The 17531-nt window shown below is 39.7% G+C and overlaps 1 protein-coding gene across 1 annotated transcript in view; it reads right to left on the bottom strand.

The window, feature by feature from the left end:
* The window catches only part of pals2a (protein associated with LIN7 2, MAGUK p55 family member a), a 33976-nt gene that overhangs the window by 6938 nt on the left and 9507 nt on the right, over positions 1 to 17531 (bottom strand). The window contains exons 2-7 of the mRNA XM_052146889.1: positions 10472 to 10590; positions 8631 to 8783; positions 7583 to 7732; positions 4346 to 4573; positions 1111 to 1242; positions 903 to 999 (exon numbers count right to left, since the gene is read on the bottom strand). Coding sequence (XP_052002849.1) covers positions 903 to 999; positions 1111 to 1242; positions 4346 to 4573; positions 7583 to 7732; positions 8631 to 8783; positions 10472 to 10588 — 877 coding nt within the window. The 5' untranslated portion in view covers positions 10589 to 10590. The remainder of the gene's footprint in view (positions 1 to 902; positions 1000 to 1110; positions 1243 to 4345; positions 4574 to 7582; positions 7733 to 8630; positions 8784 to 10471; positions 10591 to 17531) is intronic.

The raw sequence follows: 17531 nt of genomic DNA, 5'->3' as shown, positions 1-17531 counted from the left end.
CAGGGTGATCAGGACCCAGACACGTAGCGGAGGGGTCTTGAATCACTCTGAAGGGGTTTATTTTGTGATAACAACTGCCTGACTGTACATTATCCCGCTTATTACATGGCTACTAATAAAATAAATAAATACATGGACATGAAACATGGATTTGCGTTGAAATTGTGTAATTATGTGAGAAGAAATAAATCACTTAACAGTTCCACCTCTGGTTCTGTTGGTATTAATTGTGTTATTAATGAACGTCTAACTGCTCATTATGCATCTTATTGCAAGACTACTTGCCAAATAAATAAATAAATGCACATGAAACATTTATTTGAGTTGAAATTATTTTTTATAATTAGAGACGGCTTGCAGACCCCTGATGAATGGTCTAATACGTGGAGCTGCGGTTGTTACAGAGCAATAACAGACTGCTAGATGGCGACATTGACCAATCTGAATCGAGTATTCTGGGCCGCCGTATAGTTGTAGGAATGAATGCCCGACTCTGAGGTATGAGCTTCCCTGGTCCACTTGAAGGCAGCATCAGAATGAGCTTATCAGTAATTAGACAATTTTTTACCATAACTATGGCACAATGTGCATGTCTGAATATTAGGTGTACTGTATTGTGTATCGCCCCAAATCCTGCATTAAAATTTTTGCTACTGTAAATATAAAACACAGACAGTAACTTCTCATGTACAGTGAGATTTAAAGTAATTCATAACTAGATGGCTTCTGAAAACTGGGGACAATTATTACCAGCATCCTCTAAAACTCAAATAAAATATCTAAAAATGTTGTAGTAGAAAAGTGACCGTCACCTGTAAAATAAAATGAAAAATAAAAACAAAAGACAAAAGGTTGCAAAGGTGACAATCTATTAACAGAAACTCTATATTGACACACTGTACCTGACCCATCCAAGTCTCTCCTTACAAACGCCTTCCTCTTCTCCTCAAGAAACTGACTGGGGATCAGGCCAGTTCGTCCCCCATTCATTTTACATGCCTAAAAGACAAAATTAACAACTTGATTCAATATGTCATAAATAAGTCAAACACTTAAAAGAAAGACCAAAACCAAGATCTGGACAATGATCTTGGTTCTTTTGCTGCTTACTTGCCACCAGTTGGGGTCCTCCTTGTTCACTATGTGAAGAATGTCTCCTTTAGAGAAAGCCAAGCCCGCCTCCTTACACGGAATTAGGCTATCTGTGTCAGGATTGTAGTTGAAATGTGGCTTCAGATACACCTGAAGGTCAAAGAGTGAGTTATTCCTTCTTATTGTCAAGTGAATCCTTCAAGCTGATAATTTAAAAAAAAATAAAAATAACAAAGCATAATGCCATAGCTCTCTGGCAAAAGGAATTCTCTATAATCAGTTATGCATTTAGGGAAGCTGATATAATAACACATTTTATAAAAAATTAGACACTATCTTTAAGGGTGACTAAAATAAAGCATGTGCCACAGATTAAATAAATATTGACTGGCATCTGTTTGTTCTTCTCTAAGTGTTGAGCAACACTGGAGACTATTCCTCTTTAAAGCATAAACTGTTACCTTTCATTTTTAGTATTGTATGTAAACTCCATTGTAGCCAACACTTTTCCTAATTATTTACAATTTTCTTATTATAAAAATCCGAGTAGCAGCCAACCAACACCTTGACGGCTACAGTGGACTTCTCAATGGAGGCAACAGTATGTTTTCACATGAAATATTTATGGATCCTGGTGGACCTTTATCAGTGAGGAGGACCCAACTGTAAACATACAGCGGTCATGCTCAGTACATTCCAAAGCACTGAGTAAAGTTCCCAACTAAAAAAAGAGAACATTTTAGGTTTGGCATGTGGCATGGAACCCTGTAAACCCTTGCCCCCAATTTTAGCTCTGTGCAAAGCAATTTTTCTTTTCACATATTATTTATTCAAGGAAAGTGGGTTAAGGACATACTCTTGCTTGCTGGTATGCTCTCAAAAATAGGAAAAATGGTAACAGGGATAATGTGCAGCAGCACTGTTTGGGGACCTAAATGTATTTGGATGAGAATTTAAACTAGTAATTAACCGATATCAAAGTCTTTCTAGCAAGTCAGTCCACTGTCCACTTTGGAACGCTCAGTGTAGTGCAGCTCCTATCTACTTGAATGCAGGAACGCCGAAATCTCAACAACCATATTTTCAATCTTTGAAATATGTTTTTATGATCAAAAAACATATTTCAAATAAGCAGTCAAATCTGACAAAACTGGAATCATAAATTGTGCTTCTTTACCTCATATTATGCTAAAAACACAATTTTCCATGCTTGTACAGCTAAAGTGCTTGCACATTCTTTAGCTGATTGACAGGCGGTGTCTGTATCTAAAAGGTGATGGAAGGCAGGACTTCCTTTCTACATCCATTGACCGTTGGCGCTTAGAGCTCCTTGGTTTGGCGTTACACTTTCTCCCATTAATTTTAGTAGAAGTGGCCCATCTCTGCAAACAGTCTCTGCTGATATAAGTTTTTCGATGACTAATGCTAATTAATACCTTGAGAACAGACCAGATGATAACACTTGTTGAAATCCTGTAAACACTTATTTTACACAAAATGTACTCAAATACCCCAAAAATGATCTGAAAAACAGATAATGATTGTCGGGTGATTTTGGAACTGATTCAAAGGATGGAAACACTTAGCCAAGTGGGCTGATGTCCATGCAGACACCAATTCAAACCAGCGACTTTCTTTGTTCATATGCGGACCTGCCATTTCTTTGTATCACAAATACTCCAGATTATACTGTACCTGTCATTTGTCAAATGAAAATGTCTCTGGCTCTTGGTTCTTAAAGGTGCACTCATTTCCTCATTAAAAAAGTTGAACTCCTAAAGACAGTAGTAACTGTCAATTGCATGACACAAGTTGTCATGTGCTGTCAACATGGCAGCTCACATGAGGGGGCGACCCGCTCCATGTAAAATTACAGGAATATTCCGGGTTCAATACAAGGTAAGCTTAATCGGCAGCATTTGTGGCATGATATTGATTACTACAAAATTTTGTTTTGGACTTGTCCCTCCTTTTCTTAAAAAAAAAAAAAAAAAGAAGGAAACATCTGGGTAACAGTGAGGCACTGAAAATGAAAGTGAATGGGGGCCAATTTCTGAGCATTAAATTACTCACTTTTAAAAGTATAGTATAGCCACAAGACAAACATTATGCATGTTAACATGATTTTAGTGTGATAAAATCACTAACTAACACTTTCTGTGTAAAGTTATAAAAAAAATTACAACTTCATTGCCACTACATATAATGTCAACAAACCCTAAAACCCTAAAATGACTGTAAAAATTATGATTTAGCCAACTTTACAGGTCAAATGATACAAGAGTTTTTGTACAATATACAATTAATGTAAATGCTTTAAATAAATTCTAAGCTTCACATTTCTGTTTAAACTCTCCAGGAATTGGCCACAATCACTCACATTGTAAGTGCCTCACTGTAACCTAATATTTTTCTTTTTTAAAAGAAAAGGAGGGACGAGTCAAAATTATTATAATTTTTTTTTTTAATAAAAAGTACAACTCAAAATATTCCTTTAATCAGCTTTTACTGGATTACTGATACTGAGTTTTCATCTCATGCGAGTGTACATCATTTTCAACAAAAATGCTATTCATGTCTTTATATGTAAAACTTTTTTATTTGGCAAAAATGGTGTGCAAATTTAATAATCTGAGGTGTCATATTTTTAAAAGAACTTTCTAGGATCTAACCTATTTCTCTCCAGGTCCAGATCCCCTTCCTTAAAGTAGAACATAATTAAATGCAAGTGTGTGTGTCTCAGTCTCCTCCCATCTGCCCTACTTGGCACAGGTCATATTATTAATAGGGATAACATGCTCGGTTTCTGCCCAGTGGCATTCTGAGTCACCCTAAGGTCATGTCTTTCCCACTTCCTCTTGAAGGGTTGAATCATTACACAGCTCTGCTACACAACCCTGTTAAGTGCAATACGATGACTGTAGTGTACTCCACATCTCATAGCACTAAAATCAGGACTATGGGAACAGGTTGAATTTACCTCACTGGTTAAGCTAAGTGGTGTATTCTCATTGTCATTATTAGGACAGTCAGTCTAAAGTGGTATTAGCAGTTCAAATGAGGATGATGTAACCTTCTACCCATTGACAGGAGACACACTCACATAGGAAATCTGGCATATAACCGCAGAACTTAACCATGAATCTGATGGGTTTAAAAGTAGCTAATTTATATTATACTAGCTTTATATTATATATTTACCAAGTCATTTAGTTTTATTGGAATTGGTGTAAATAATCTGTGGTGTGCTGACCTGTGTGGGTGGGGGTGTATCCCTGTAGCTGGGCAGGATTTTGAGGGTGATGCTTCCGTTGCAGTCTCTCAGCATGTGCTGTAACGCCATGGGTTCTTTGCCTACCTCTCGGCCATTCACCTCCCGGATGACATCACCTGCGTGTAGCATCCCCTGCCTGTCAATCATGCTGCCGTGCATAACACGTGCGATGACAAGGTCTCCCTCCTCCACCCGGAATGTTACACCCTAAAAGGGACTACGCCATGAATCTCAGAGATACCAACATACTTGGTATATTCATATATTATATATTCAAATATTCATAGCTCATGAATTACACATTTAATTAGGTGTTAAAAGACTGCCGTATACTGCAGTCACACATCATTCAGCCAAGACCTTGTATAGACACAGATCTGTTGCAAACTGGTTTTCTGAAGTCTTAAGGCCAATTTATACTTCTGCGTCAAACCTAAGGCATAGGCTATGTGTAGTTACGGCGTTGCCAACACCAAAGCCTGACATGCACCTCTTCAAAAATGATACTGTGCATTGCGACAACGCAGACCATATCAGCTGTGATTGGTCTACCGCCCCCAGGATAATAACAAGGATATCTGATGTTGTGTCACACTTTATCCAAGTTTATTTTAATATCAATGCATTATTTTACATTGTATTTGGACTCAGAACCATTAAAGCAATTGTCTCAATTGGGAGCATCTGCTGTTTGTTTTTTTTAGGATTCTGTTTGTGTTTCATGAAGTTACAAGCAAAACGTGACCAAATATATCTGTTTACAGCTTATAAACTTGAAAAGCTTTTTTCGCTTTTCTTTCGCCTTATTTCACTTCACATATTAATTTAATATGCGAGTTAAATAATATGTTTTGTATTCTACTTGAGAAATTTCCGATCAGCACAATGATTTGACCGTATGTTTGACAGTTTGTGTAGAGTAAATAATCATATTTCATAAATTGTGGAAACTGAATACTTGAACTGAAACCTGAATGAAGCAATTGATAAGAGATGCTTATATTGCCTATATGTTTGTAAAGCCTTTAAAAACTACACTAATTTTGTGTTATTCTGGCGAGTAGTTATTAATTAATTTGCCGATATCTTTTCCAGCACAGAGCGTCAAATGTATGCAAACATATTTATGTATAACTCTTTAAGTGAGAGCAAGAGCAAGTGAACAGTAATTTACTCATTTATTTTCTGCCTGCAATGCAAGCAACATGTATAATAAATAATATGTAGTCTACCTATATTCACATGCTTTAAACTAAATTTTTGATGCTACAATAATTTAATAAACACTTTTGAATCCATAATTTTCCCACACCAAACTGACACCATTGATAAGAGTTGATGCTGTTGTGTTGTGGTGGTTGTGATGCTCAAACAAAAAGAGCAATGTTTATTTTTTTTGGGGGGGGGGTATTTTCTATTCCAATTTGGAATGCCCAATTCCCAATGTGCTTTTTAAGTCCTCGTGGTCACATAATGGCTCGCCTCAATCTGGGTGGCAGAGGACGAATCCCACCTGCCGCCATGTCTGAGACCGTCAACCTGCGCATCTTATCACGTGGCTTGTTTAGCGCTTTGCCACAGAGACATAGTGCGTGTGGAGGCTTCTCGTCATCCACCACAGCATCCATGCTCAACTCACCACGTGCCCAACTGAGACTCTACCCTCACTAGTAACTGGGCCAATTTGGTTGCTTAGCAGACCTGGCTGGAGAGACTCGGCACACACTGGGATTCGAAATAGCGAACTTCAGGGGTGGTAGCCAGTGTCTTTACCACTGAGCTACCCAGGCCCCCTTATCAATTGGTTTCTTATAGTTGACTCTGCAATTACACACTTGACCTTTAATGAAGCAGAGATTATTAAACCCAGACAGCCAAAAATGTCCTGGCTCTAAAATGCAACTGAGTAGTTATAGGAATATTCCTGGTTCAAGCTTAAGACAAGTTAAGCTCAAATCAACATCATTTGTTGCATAATGTTGATTACCACAAACTTGAATTAATTTAGACTCATACCTCCTTTTATTAAAATAAATAAGCAAAAATATAGGTTACAGTGAGGTACTTAAAATGAAAGTGAATGGGGGACACATTTTGGAGGGTTTAAAGGCAGAAATTTTATCTTATAATTTTATAAAATCCCTTACATTAATTCTCCTTTAAAAACAGGCATATTAATTGAGCTGTAAAGTTGTTTTAATCATTGTTTTAGGGTTTACAGTGTTATACAAAGTTGTAAAATTGGCAATAACTTTACAAAGAAAAGGTTAGTTAGTGATTTTATCACACTAAAATCATTTTAACATGCATAATGTTTGTCTTGTGGCTATACTTTTAAAAGTGTGAGTATTTTAATATTCACAGATTCGCACCATTCACTTCTATTGTAAGTGCCTCACTGGAACCCAAATTTCCAGTGAAATATTGAAAAAGATCAATATTTAAGTACTTTTTTATTATAAACCACTACTTCCGGTCAACAGCCGTTAATGCAGTTACAAGAGCGCTGAGTTCACATGGTCTCTCATGTGTCATAATCACATTGGCATGTTACTGGCGTAATCTCACGTTCTTCTCTCGGTTGAGACATCCAGGACAAGCACACAAATGCACAATTTTGAGTAAACAAACAGATACAAATACTGATCTAAACCAAAACCAATGAAGCTTCTGTACAGTGTTCCTCCTACTCAGTTGTAAACAGAGCTGCTCTTCCGGGTGTTTCGCATGTGCGTCAGTTCTCAGGTGAACATGCCAATGCAATTACGTCACACACACATACTGCTGCTGACCGTAAGCGATGGATTATTGTTAAAAAGTCATTATATATTGATCTTTTTCACACCAAAGGCGATCATATCGCTATAAAAGACATAAATTTAATCGTTGGAGTCGTGTGGATGATGTTTATGCTGACTGTCTGTGATTTTTGGAACTTTAAAAGTTGGATCATTATCCACTTGCATTTTTAGGACCTACTGAGCTGAGCCATTTTAAATTTTTCCTTCAAATGTGTTCTGGTGAAGAAAGAAAGTCAGAAAATACACATCTTGATGAAATGAAGATGAGTAAATGTTGTGAGAGTTTTTATATTTGGGTGAACTATCCCTTTAGTGAAACAGTTTCTAATTAGTGTAAGTTTAGTCTATTCTTACAGAGGTGAAATATTACGGGCAAGAATCCTCTGAATTTGAGAATATCTGAATGCTCACTCACCAGAGGCTCTCCAGCCTTCTTCTGGATGCTGATCATACGAACAGTGTCAGCTGGCATGAGGGATAGGTTGGCCATGCTGGTGGAGTTGGTGCTAGTGGGAGGAGCTTCATATGACTTTGAGGCCACCTTGTCGTGAGCTTCTAACAAGGACTAAAAAAAAAAGACATTACAACAAAAAAAAAAAATAAAACTACAAGAGATTATATATACAATGGTGTTTAGAATTCCTCTAATTTGCATTTTTCAAAATTAATGAGTTAATTTCATCAATTAAATTACCGACATACCAATGAGAGAAAAATTGAATTTACAAATTAATGAATGAATTTCATAATTGGTATGATCCATTTTTGCACTCGAGCTGACAAGGACTTCATTCGTGACTTTACTGACAAGATTACGTCATGCCTCTCATGAGCATGCATTACAGAGATGTATGGAAGCAAACATTTGTTGTTAAAAAAAATATAATTATAGTTTTGTTTCTAAAAATAATCAATCGTTTGGGTTCAGAAGAACTGTATTTGTCGACTGGAGTCGTGTGCATTATTTTGATGAACCCTAAATATGGAGTACATTCACTTGCATTGAGGAGGCCTGAAATGAAATCCTAAAAATCTTAAATTCTGTACTGATGAAGGAGGAAGGTCAGATACATCTTGGATGGCCTAAGGGTGAGTAAATTATCAGCAAATATTCATTTTTGAGTGAACTATTCCTTTAATGGTGACCTACAAATATCTCAGAAACTTAAATATTACTCATGCATTTTTTTAAGTCCTAAAACTTAGATTAGATACTTACCAAATTAGATTTGGAATCTAAGATTTCATTTGAACCCCACTGTTTAATAAACCCAGAGAATCAAAGTTCGATTACATGTATTTTCCTTTTTTAAGAGACACAGAGACACAGCAATAATTCAACTTTACACACATTACAAAATATGATCAGTTACAGATTAAATCAGATCTTGTACATTTTGCAGTATACCATAAAGTGTATTTTTGTTAGTGATTATAACTAGTCAGACACAAAGTTGTGGTACCTGGAAGTGCGGTTCTTTGAGGATCTTGCAGAGATCTGCTGCGCTTTCATCATGACTGATCAGACTACTCATATCCGACATGATCTCGCTCACAAGTTCCACGTTATTACTCTGCACTGCCTCCAGCTTAACGTCCTCCAATCGCTCGTGAGCCTGAGAGAGGGTGGGTGGGGACAAATTGCTTAAGTATCTTGCCAAGAGACAGATTAATGGATTACATTAAGATTGACTAAACCGTGTTCACACAGCAATATACCTGGCAGACAAACTGAACTGTTTTAGTAGATGAAACTGCCAGTCTGAGGTGGAATAACTCTTACTATAAAATCAACAGACTGTGACATGGACTGTATTCTTCTCACAAAAGTGAGAAAACCTCTGGCATGGCATACAACCCCTAGCCACACAAGCTGCGAGCCATGTGAACAGGGATTTGTTCATACTCCAGATAAAAACTCTCTTATATGTAAAACTAGTAATAATACTGACATTGGAGGAACGTAAGTCTGAAGCTAATTAACTGACATCTAAAGTTGTAGTTCTCAATTACAGAAAGAAACCGATATATCATTTTTATAGATTAATTGTTGCCAATAGCTGCTTTTTGGTACAATCTATTATCGTCAAAAAGTTTGACGATAGTTTCTCAGTCTTCCTCTTTGGCAGACCCTGAATGATCCTACAGTTAGAACGGCTTGATTCTACAGTATAAGAGCAGCCTATAGAAATATAACTAAAACTAACTTTGCTATATCTAGATCATCTTTTATTATTGACCATTTTTTTTCAAATTTTTTTATCCTCACTTTAATGTATATTTTGATTAGATTAGTGTACTAAATTAAAGCGAGGGCCTGAAAAGAAAAATTATATATGGAAACCCCCCACCCCAGGAGGCACACTTTATCTCCAACTTATATTGTGAATAATAATAATAATAAACATCTCTCTCTCTCTCGCTCTCTCTCTATAAACCTTCATTTGGTGAATATATAGGCTATAAAAACTTCATTTGTTTAATACTTAATATAGAGCATTATATGGGGCCAAGCCTCCATTTCAAAATAAGAGTCCCTGGGACTTGTTTATAGTTAAAAGTCCTGCAGGCTATATAGTAAATGTGAACTCATCTAAGAAAAGTGAAGTCAGGCCCGTGGGTGGAGTTATTATTGGGATTTTGGTTGAACAATAAACTGCATCTGGGGTTTTATTAATTTGGGACTCTTGTAGCCTCTATATCAGTGCCAGTAATAGTAAGTAAAGACTATGTTTTTAAAATAAACTTTTTTAATGTAAAAAAATATTAAGCCTTTCACACCACCTTAGTTATCGCAATCTCCAAATTCACAGTTAGTCCACCTCTATTCTCAACTGGTTTTGTTGCAGGACCCACATTGTACATTATGAGTGGCAACTTAAAACAGTACCAAAATAGTGTAAAGTAAACAAACAAACATGCACAGGCACAATGAAATGTAAAATTATTAACATGACAAAACATGACAATTTTTAATGTATAAAGAACAGCAGAAGGTATTGAGTAAACCATGAAATCATATTTAATGTAGACTGGGTAATAGTTTCTTTTACCATGCTTAGTTTTGTTTGTGGTTTTCAAGGATGAGTCACACAATCCATCCATGTTTTCACCTGCCCAATTTGGCTAGCTTCTACTACTTCTACATGCATTTAGCATTTGTTTTTGTTTGGTTTGATTTTTGGGTGTGGCAATCTACCAGTTGAGAATCAATGCCCTAAAGACTGTGATTTCCAAGTAAACTGCTCTAACATAAAGCTAATGGAGGGGACAAACAGAGAGATAATGGGGAGTTAGCAAATACCTTAGCTAGGGAACGAACTATGGGGCTTTCCATGATGCCACGGAGGAAGATGAGGTCGATGTCTTTGGCTCCTGTTGAAGGAGGCAGCTCCTTGAGATTATCCAGCACCTGCTGCATGGCTATGGGTCACACATGTAACACACACAACATTAAAATACAAAATACAGCTACATAATAAGTCTTCCAAAAGAGTTTTGAAAATGGATTCTACATGGTATTGGAGAGTGTTCTAAGAAGGATGAAGCATACTGGGTACAGACCGAGAAATACTATATGACCAATCAGCATACTGTATATAATGAATGTTTATTCCATAAACAAAACTTTAGATACCTTTGTTTACACCATTGTTTGGGTACATTTTTAAGCATCTTCCCCTCATATAGCATGGTGCTTACATTTTACTGCTCTGTATAGATTATATAAAGTCTATAAAAAATGTTACCATTTAAAAATACATAAAATGAAAGTTTAGATTTTACAATTAAATAGTGTTTATAAAGAAAACTTTATTTTTTTACTAAAAGTAACCAAGCTTGGGGACCTGGGTAGCTCAACGAGTATTGACGCTGACTACCACCCCTGGAGTCATGAGCTTTGGCGAGTAAATACAATCAGTTAACTTTATTTAGGAATAGCAATATATGCAAGGAAAAAACAGCAAAATAATCTCATTGTCAAAGCAATACAAATATTTTTAGAATTCTGTAAGAAATATGTATGGCCAGTATATTTAATTCTGGACCCTGTTTACAAGCAACACTATCAAACCTATTGCTCCCCAGTAACCCAGAATGCTGAACACAATCCATATGAATTACTGCATCAGAAAAACACTTTGAAAATTATAAACAACTTGAGAGGCTAGAAAAAAGCATATTCATCACGAAGAGGCTTAATTTGCATCCTGCAAACAGTAACCATTTCCATGGTGAATGCACCCACACAGAGACCTCTCCCACAGTACAGCAACAAACCGTACATCATAGCAGAGAAAGTGGTGTGTCAGTGGAACTAAGCTGAAAGGAAACTGTGCTGAGGGGTCATTCCTACAATTCTTTCACTTTCTCCCCAATGAGCTGCTTGGATATCACAATACATTAGATCTAGCTATTGCATGGAGTGAAAAATTGTAATTTGAGGGAAAGTCTGGTATGACTGAAGAATTTTTTACCTAGTTTTCTGACCCTTACTCAGTGGAGGCTGTTTTCAAATGGTCTTGAAATGCAGTCATGGGAGCCTGAGTAGCTCAGTGAATATTGATGCGGACTACCACCCCTGGAGTCGCAAGTTCGAATCCAGGGTGTGCTGAGTGACTCCAGCCAGGTCTCCTAAGCAACCAAATTGGCCCAGTTGCTACATGGGGTAACCTCCTTGTGGTCGCGATTAGTGGTTCTCGCTCTCAATGGGGCGTGTGGTAATTTGTGAGCAGATCTTGGAGAGTAGCATGAGCCTCCACATGCAGAGTCTCCGCTATGTCATGCACAACGAGCCACGTGATAAGCGGTCTTGGTGGTCTCAGAAGCGGAGGCAACTGAGACTTGTCCTCCACCACCCGGATTGAGGTGAGTAACTGTGCCACCATGAGGACCTACTAAGTAGTGGGAATTGGGCATTCCAAATTGGGCAAAAAGGGGATGATTTTTTTTTTAAATGCAGTCATGGACTGAACTTGGTCAAAATCTCAGCTCTTGGTTAACTTAAATCTGACATGACATTAAAAAAATCAACTCATTAAACCAAACCTCTATTGACAGCAGTAGCAACCTCAACTGGATTTATATATATCCTAAACAAAATGTGAGCAGTGCTTGCCAGTTTAACACTACCTATCACAATGATAAGGTGTTGTTGGTGGTTGCAAAGATGTTGCTAGGGTGTTCTGGGTGGATGCTAGGCTGTTGCAATGAACCAAGTCAAAAGAGTTCACCCCCTCTAAGTCTCTATTATATTCCAATACATAAATATGGCTCAGGACCCTCCTTCAATGAAAGTCTATGGCATTTTTCTGTCTGTTGTATCATCCGCCAGGCCTTATTTTGTTTAACATTAAAGTTTAACCTGTAGGTTTAGAAATGTAAAAATACCATCTCAAAGTATGAGCAACGGTAATGGAGTAACGGTAACGCTTGCTTATCATGCACCACTAATTAGCATCTTTCATTGGTCACTTTTCTAACAGGCAGTTGTGATATGAAGTCATGACCACTATGCCGTCTCAGTGGATCCTGCAAATGTCGTGTGTCATATGATGTATAAAGCATCCCATAAACCTGTAAGAGGCTCAAAGGTGCTTACCTGTGTCAGACTTGGCATTGACAATGGTCATTATTCCTATTTTGCAGGGCAAGCTCACGGCTAAGACAAAATGTGTCTTGGATTGCAAAGAAGACCATGCACCTAAGTGACAGGAAGAACCAACGTAATCCACATCAGCATGACAAGGCTGCAAATGTTCTGTGCTACTTTTCTATTTGCACTCATAATAGAATGACAACACTGCAAAACAGTATTTTTGTCTTGTTTTCCAATAAAAATATCTAAACATCCTTAAAAAAAATGAATTTACTTGAGAAGCAAAACTGAGTAAGACATGTTAATAATATTATAATAATAATATTAGATTAAACTTTATTGTCATTGTGCATATATATATATATATATATATATATATATATATATATATATATATATATATTGGATGTGTGTGTGTGTATTATAAACTTGTTAAAGTGCACGCTTAAGATTCAGATGGTAGATCAGTGCAAATAAGTAATAGTACATACAGAAGGTGCTTTGGTACTGAGTGAAGTAGAAATGGGAAATGACTGTTACAGTTAAAGATAATATACAGTGTAAACAGCATGTTAAAGAGACAGGTGCATTGATTAAATTATAATAGAAGTACAGTATATAGTAAACAGTGCAAGTGGTATGATAGAATTTAAAAAAAAAAAAAAAAAAAGGTTACATATTGTTTTTGTGTTCTGTGTTCAGCTGGCTGACAGTTGAAGGAAAAAAGCTGTTTCTGAGTCAGCAGAGACTCCTGTAGCGTTTTCCAGATGGAAGAGGAGTAAACAGTTTGTGGTTGGGTTGAGAGGTGTCACTGATGATACTTCTCATCCTTCATAAGCAGCGTTTATGATGAATATCCCAGATAGAGGGAAGTTGGGCTCCAGTGATGTGATGGGTTGTTTTGACCACTTGCTGGAGGACTTTCTGATCCGAAACAGTGCAGTTACCAAACTACACTGTGATGCAGTTTGTTAGGATGCTTTCAATGGTGCAGCAGTAAAAGTTCGCCAGAATCTGAGAAGACAGGTACACATCCCTTAGTCTCCTAAGAAAGTAAAGGCGCTGATGTGCTTTCTTGATGACAGTGGATGTGAACACCCAGGAACTTGAAGCTGGACACGAGCTCTACTTCAGCCCCGTTGACAAAGCTGTCTCCTTGTCCTCCGGTGGTCCACAATGAGCTCCTTAGTCTTTTGAGTGTTGAGAGCCAAGTTGTTGTAAGCACACCGCTCTGCCATGTGTTGAACCTCTTCCGACGATCGTTGGCGATTCTACCAACTTGGAGGTATACACAGCATCAGTGACCAGCTACATCAGCAAGTGCATTGATGATGTCACTTTCTCCAAGACCATCACCACACGCTCCAACCAGAAGCCGTGGATGACTGCGGAGGTGCGCACGCTGCTGAGGACCCAAGACTCTGCCTTCAGAGCAGGCGATAAGGCAGCCCTAAGAACAGCTAGGACCAAACTGTCCCGGGCCATCAGAGAGGCAAAGCGCGCACACACCCAGAGAATCCACAGTCACTTCCAGGACAGCGGTGACACGCGGCGCATGTGGCAGGGCATCCAGGCCATCACCAACTACAGGACAACATCAGTTGCCTGTGACAAAGATGCCTCCCTTCCAGATGCGCTGAACGACTTCTACGCTCGGTTTGAAGTGCAGAATGACGTGGTGGCGAGGAAGACCACCCCTCCTCCCAACGACCAGGTGCTCTGTCTTACCACGGCGGATGTGAGGAAAACTCTATGTAGAGTCAACCCACGGAAGGCTGCTGGACCAGACAACATTCCTGGCAGAGTGCTCAGAGGATGTGCAGACCAGCTAGCAGATGTTCGTACCGACATCTTCAACATCTCTCTGAGCAGCGCCGTTGTTCCAACGTGCTTCAAGGCCACCACCATCATCCCCATGCCAAAGAAGTCTTCAGTGTCCTGCCTCAACGACTACCGTACCGTCGCACTCACACCAATCATCATGAAGTGATTCAAGAGGCTCCTCATGAGGCACATTAAGACCCAGCTGCCCCCCTCACTAGACCCACTTCAGTTTGCGTATCATCCAAACCGTTCAACGGACGACGCCATCACCACAACCCTCCATCTGGCCCTCACCCACCTAGACAAAAAGGACTCATACGTTAGAATGCTGTTCATAGACTTCAGCTCAGCATTCAACACAATAATTCCTCAGCACCTGATTGGAAAGCTGAACCTGCTGGGCCTGGACACCTCCCTCTGCAACTGGATTCTGGACTTCCTGACTGGGGCCCCCCAGGGCTGTGTGCTCAGTCCACTGCTGTTCACTCTGCTGACTCACGACTGTGCAGCAATGCACAGCTCGAACCACATCGTCAAGTTCGCCGATGACACGACCGTGGTGGGTCTCATCAGCAAGAACGACGAGTCAGCATACAGAGAGGAGGTCCAGCAGCTAACGGACTGGTGTAGAGCCAACAACCTGTCCCTGAATGTCGACAAAACAAAAGAGATGGTTGTTCACTTTAGGAGAGCACAAGGTGAACACTCCGCTGAACATCGACGGCTCCTATGTGGAGATCATCAAGAGCACCAAATTCCTTGGTGTTCACCTGGCGGAGAACCTCACCTGGTCCCTCAACACCAGCTCTATTACCAAGAAAGCCCAGCAGCGTCTCTACTTTCCTCGAAGGCTGAGGAAAGCACATCTCCCACCCCCCATACTCACTACATTCTATAGAGGGACTATTGAGAGCATCCTGAGCAGCTGCATCACTGCCTGGTTTGGGACTTGCACCGTTTCGGACCGCAAAGCCCTGCAGAGGTTAGTGAACAGGATAGTGAGAGGAAAGCAACCAGCATTGTGGACGACCCCACACACCCCTCACACAAACTCTTTACTCTCCTGCCGTCTGGCAAGAGGTACCGAAGCATTCGGGCCCTCACGGCCAGACTGTGTAACAGCTTCTTCCCCCAAGCAATCAGACTCCTCAATACTCAGAGACTGGTTTGACACACACACAGGTGTCCTGAGTTGCACTTTAATTACTGTCACTTTATAACTGTCTGCTACCTCAATAACTGCTATGTGCATAGAAAACTATCTCATAGTATGTTATGTTTATAGAAACTCATCTTTTTGCACTACTGTGTACTGGTCGGCGCTGCACTGTCTCTCACTGTGCCTATTGTCCTGTTCATTGTCAGAAATTTCTTGTAATGTCCCAGTACTTTTTGCACATGTTTGATGTGCACTTTATATAGGTATATATATATATATATATATATATATATATATATATATATATAGGTATTTTATTTAGTTGTGTAGTCTCATGTGGTCCTGTGTTTGTCCTATGTTGTTTTTATGTAGCACCATGGTCCTGGAGGAACGTTGTCTCGTTTCGCTGTGTACTGTACTAACTGTATATGGTTGAAACGACAATAAAAACCACTTGACTTGACTTGAAACACAACCACTAGCTGTTAGCTACTAGCTCATTGTGCTGCATAAAGCAGTTGTTGCATGGTGATTTTACACAAGTGTAACAGTTAAATTGGCCTGGTTGTTTTAGAAGCAAGCTTTCCAGTAGCTGGTCAAGTAAATAAAGTGAAGCTTTCAAGCAGAATATAGAGGTAACGTAACAAAACGTACCATCCTCCATCATGGATTGAACAAATGACACTGCTATCGCTGTTTATAACTTTAAAACTAACGGGTTGATGTCCTGTGTTGCAAATCCAGTGACGCGCTGGTAGTGACAATTCTACTGAATCAGTGATCTGCAGGGATTTTATGTCACATTTAGTATAGGCTCGGCTCCTTTGGAACCTCCACCGAGGTGGTGCTAAAAAGGACCAGGTACCAGGTACTATCCACAGTGGAAAACCCCCAAAAAGCGAGCAGAGTCGAAGTCAAGCTGTACTGTGTAGTGAAAAAGCCCCATTTGCAACGTGCTAATAGTAGCTCCAAGCACTTTCATGGAAAGTTTAGCAATTGCATCCGGGGCGAATATACTGCAGCGGTTATGGTACATGTGAGTAAGCAGGGCAAGTAAAAGTTCTGCACTTAATAAAGAAGTACTCAAGATCAGCAGAACAGTGAGACTTTATGATAACTGCATCGATACACCAAGCTTTGTTTACATAAATGCAAACACCCCTCCTTTGGCTTTACCAGAATCTGCAGCAGTTCTGTCAACCCTGAAGATGTTGTGTCCCTCTAGCTCAATTGCACAGGTTGGAATGTTGTCGTTGAGCAAAGTTTCCGTGAACACCTTTAAATTACAGTCCAAAAGCATTTTATGTGTAATACGAAGCCATAGTTCGTTGATTTTATTAACCAGAGACTGTCAGGGAGGAAGATGCTTGGAAGGGAAGCGCCGCCACCTTCAGCCATCCTGCGAGCTACGCCATCCGGCGACGTATCCTTTTTAAAGCAAACTAGTTCCTCAGTGAACTTCACAAAAGACCACGAGCGTCTTTTTAAAGATGCCTCGCACCTGCGGTTCATGCCGCACCCCTCTCAGGGCCGGAGACCGCCACATCATCTGGCGCCTCTGCCTGGGACTGGGGCATGCAGAGCTCGCCGCTGACGGCGGATGCGACCTCTGCGAGGAGCTTCCGATGTCGACCCTCGCGGGCTCGACTCGAGCGCTCAGGACCGAGCCACCGTGCCGCCTTCTGTTTCGCGCGCCCAAAGGCTGCCGGAACCGGGTTTAGAAGCGACTGTCTCGCCGAGCCTCTCCCTCGAAAGCATCGCGTTCACACTCCCCGCCTCGAC

Source organism: Xyrauchen texanus, chromosome 17, assembly GCF_025860055.1.
Source record: "Xyrauchen texanus isolate HMW12.3.18 chromosome 17, RBS_HiC_50CHRs, whole genome shotgun sequence".
NCBI classification, from domain to species: Eukaryota; Metazoa; Chordata; class Actinopteri; order Cypriniformes; family Catostomidae; genus Xyrauchen; species Xyrauchen texanus.
This window is presented reverse-complemented; position numbering and strand designations above follow the sequence as displayed.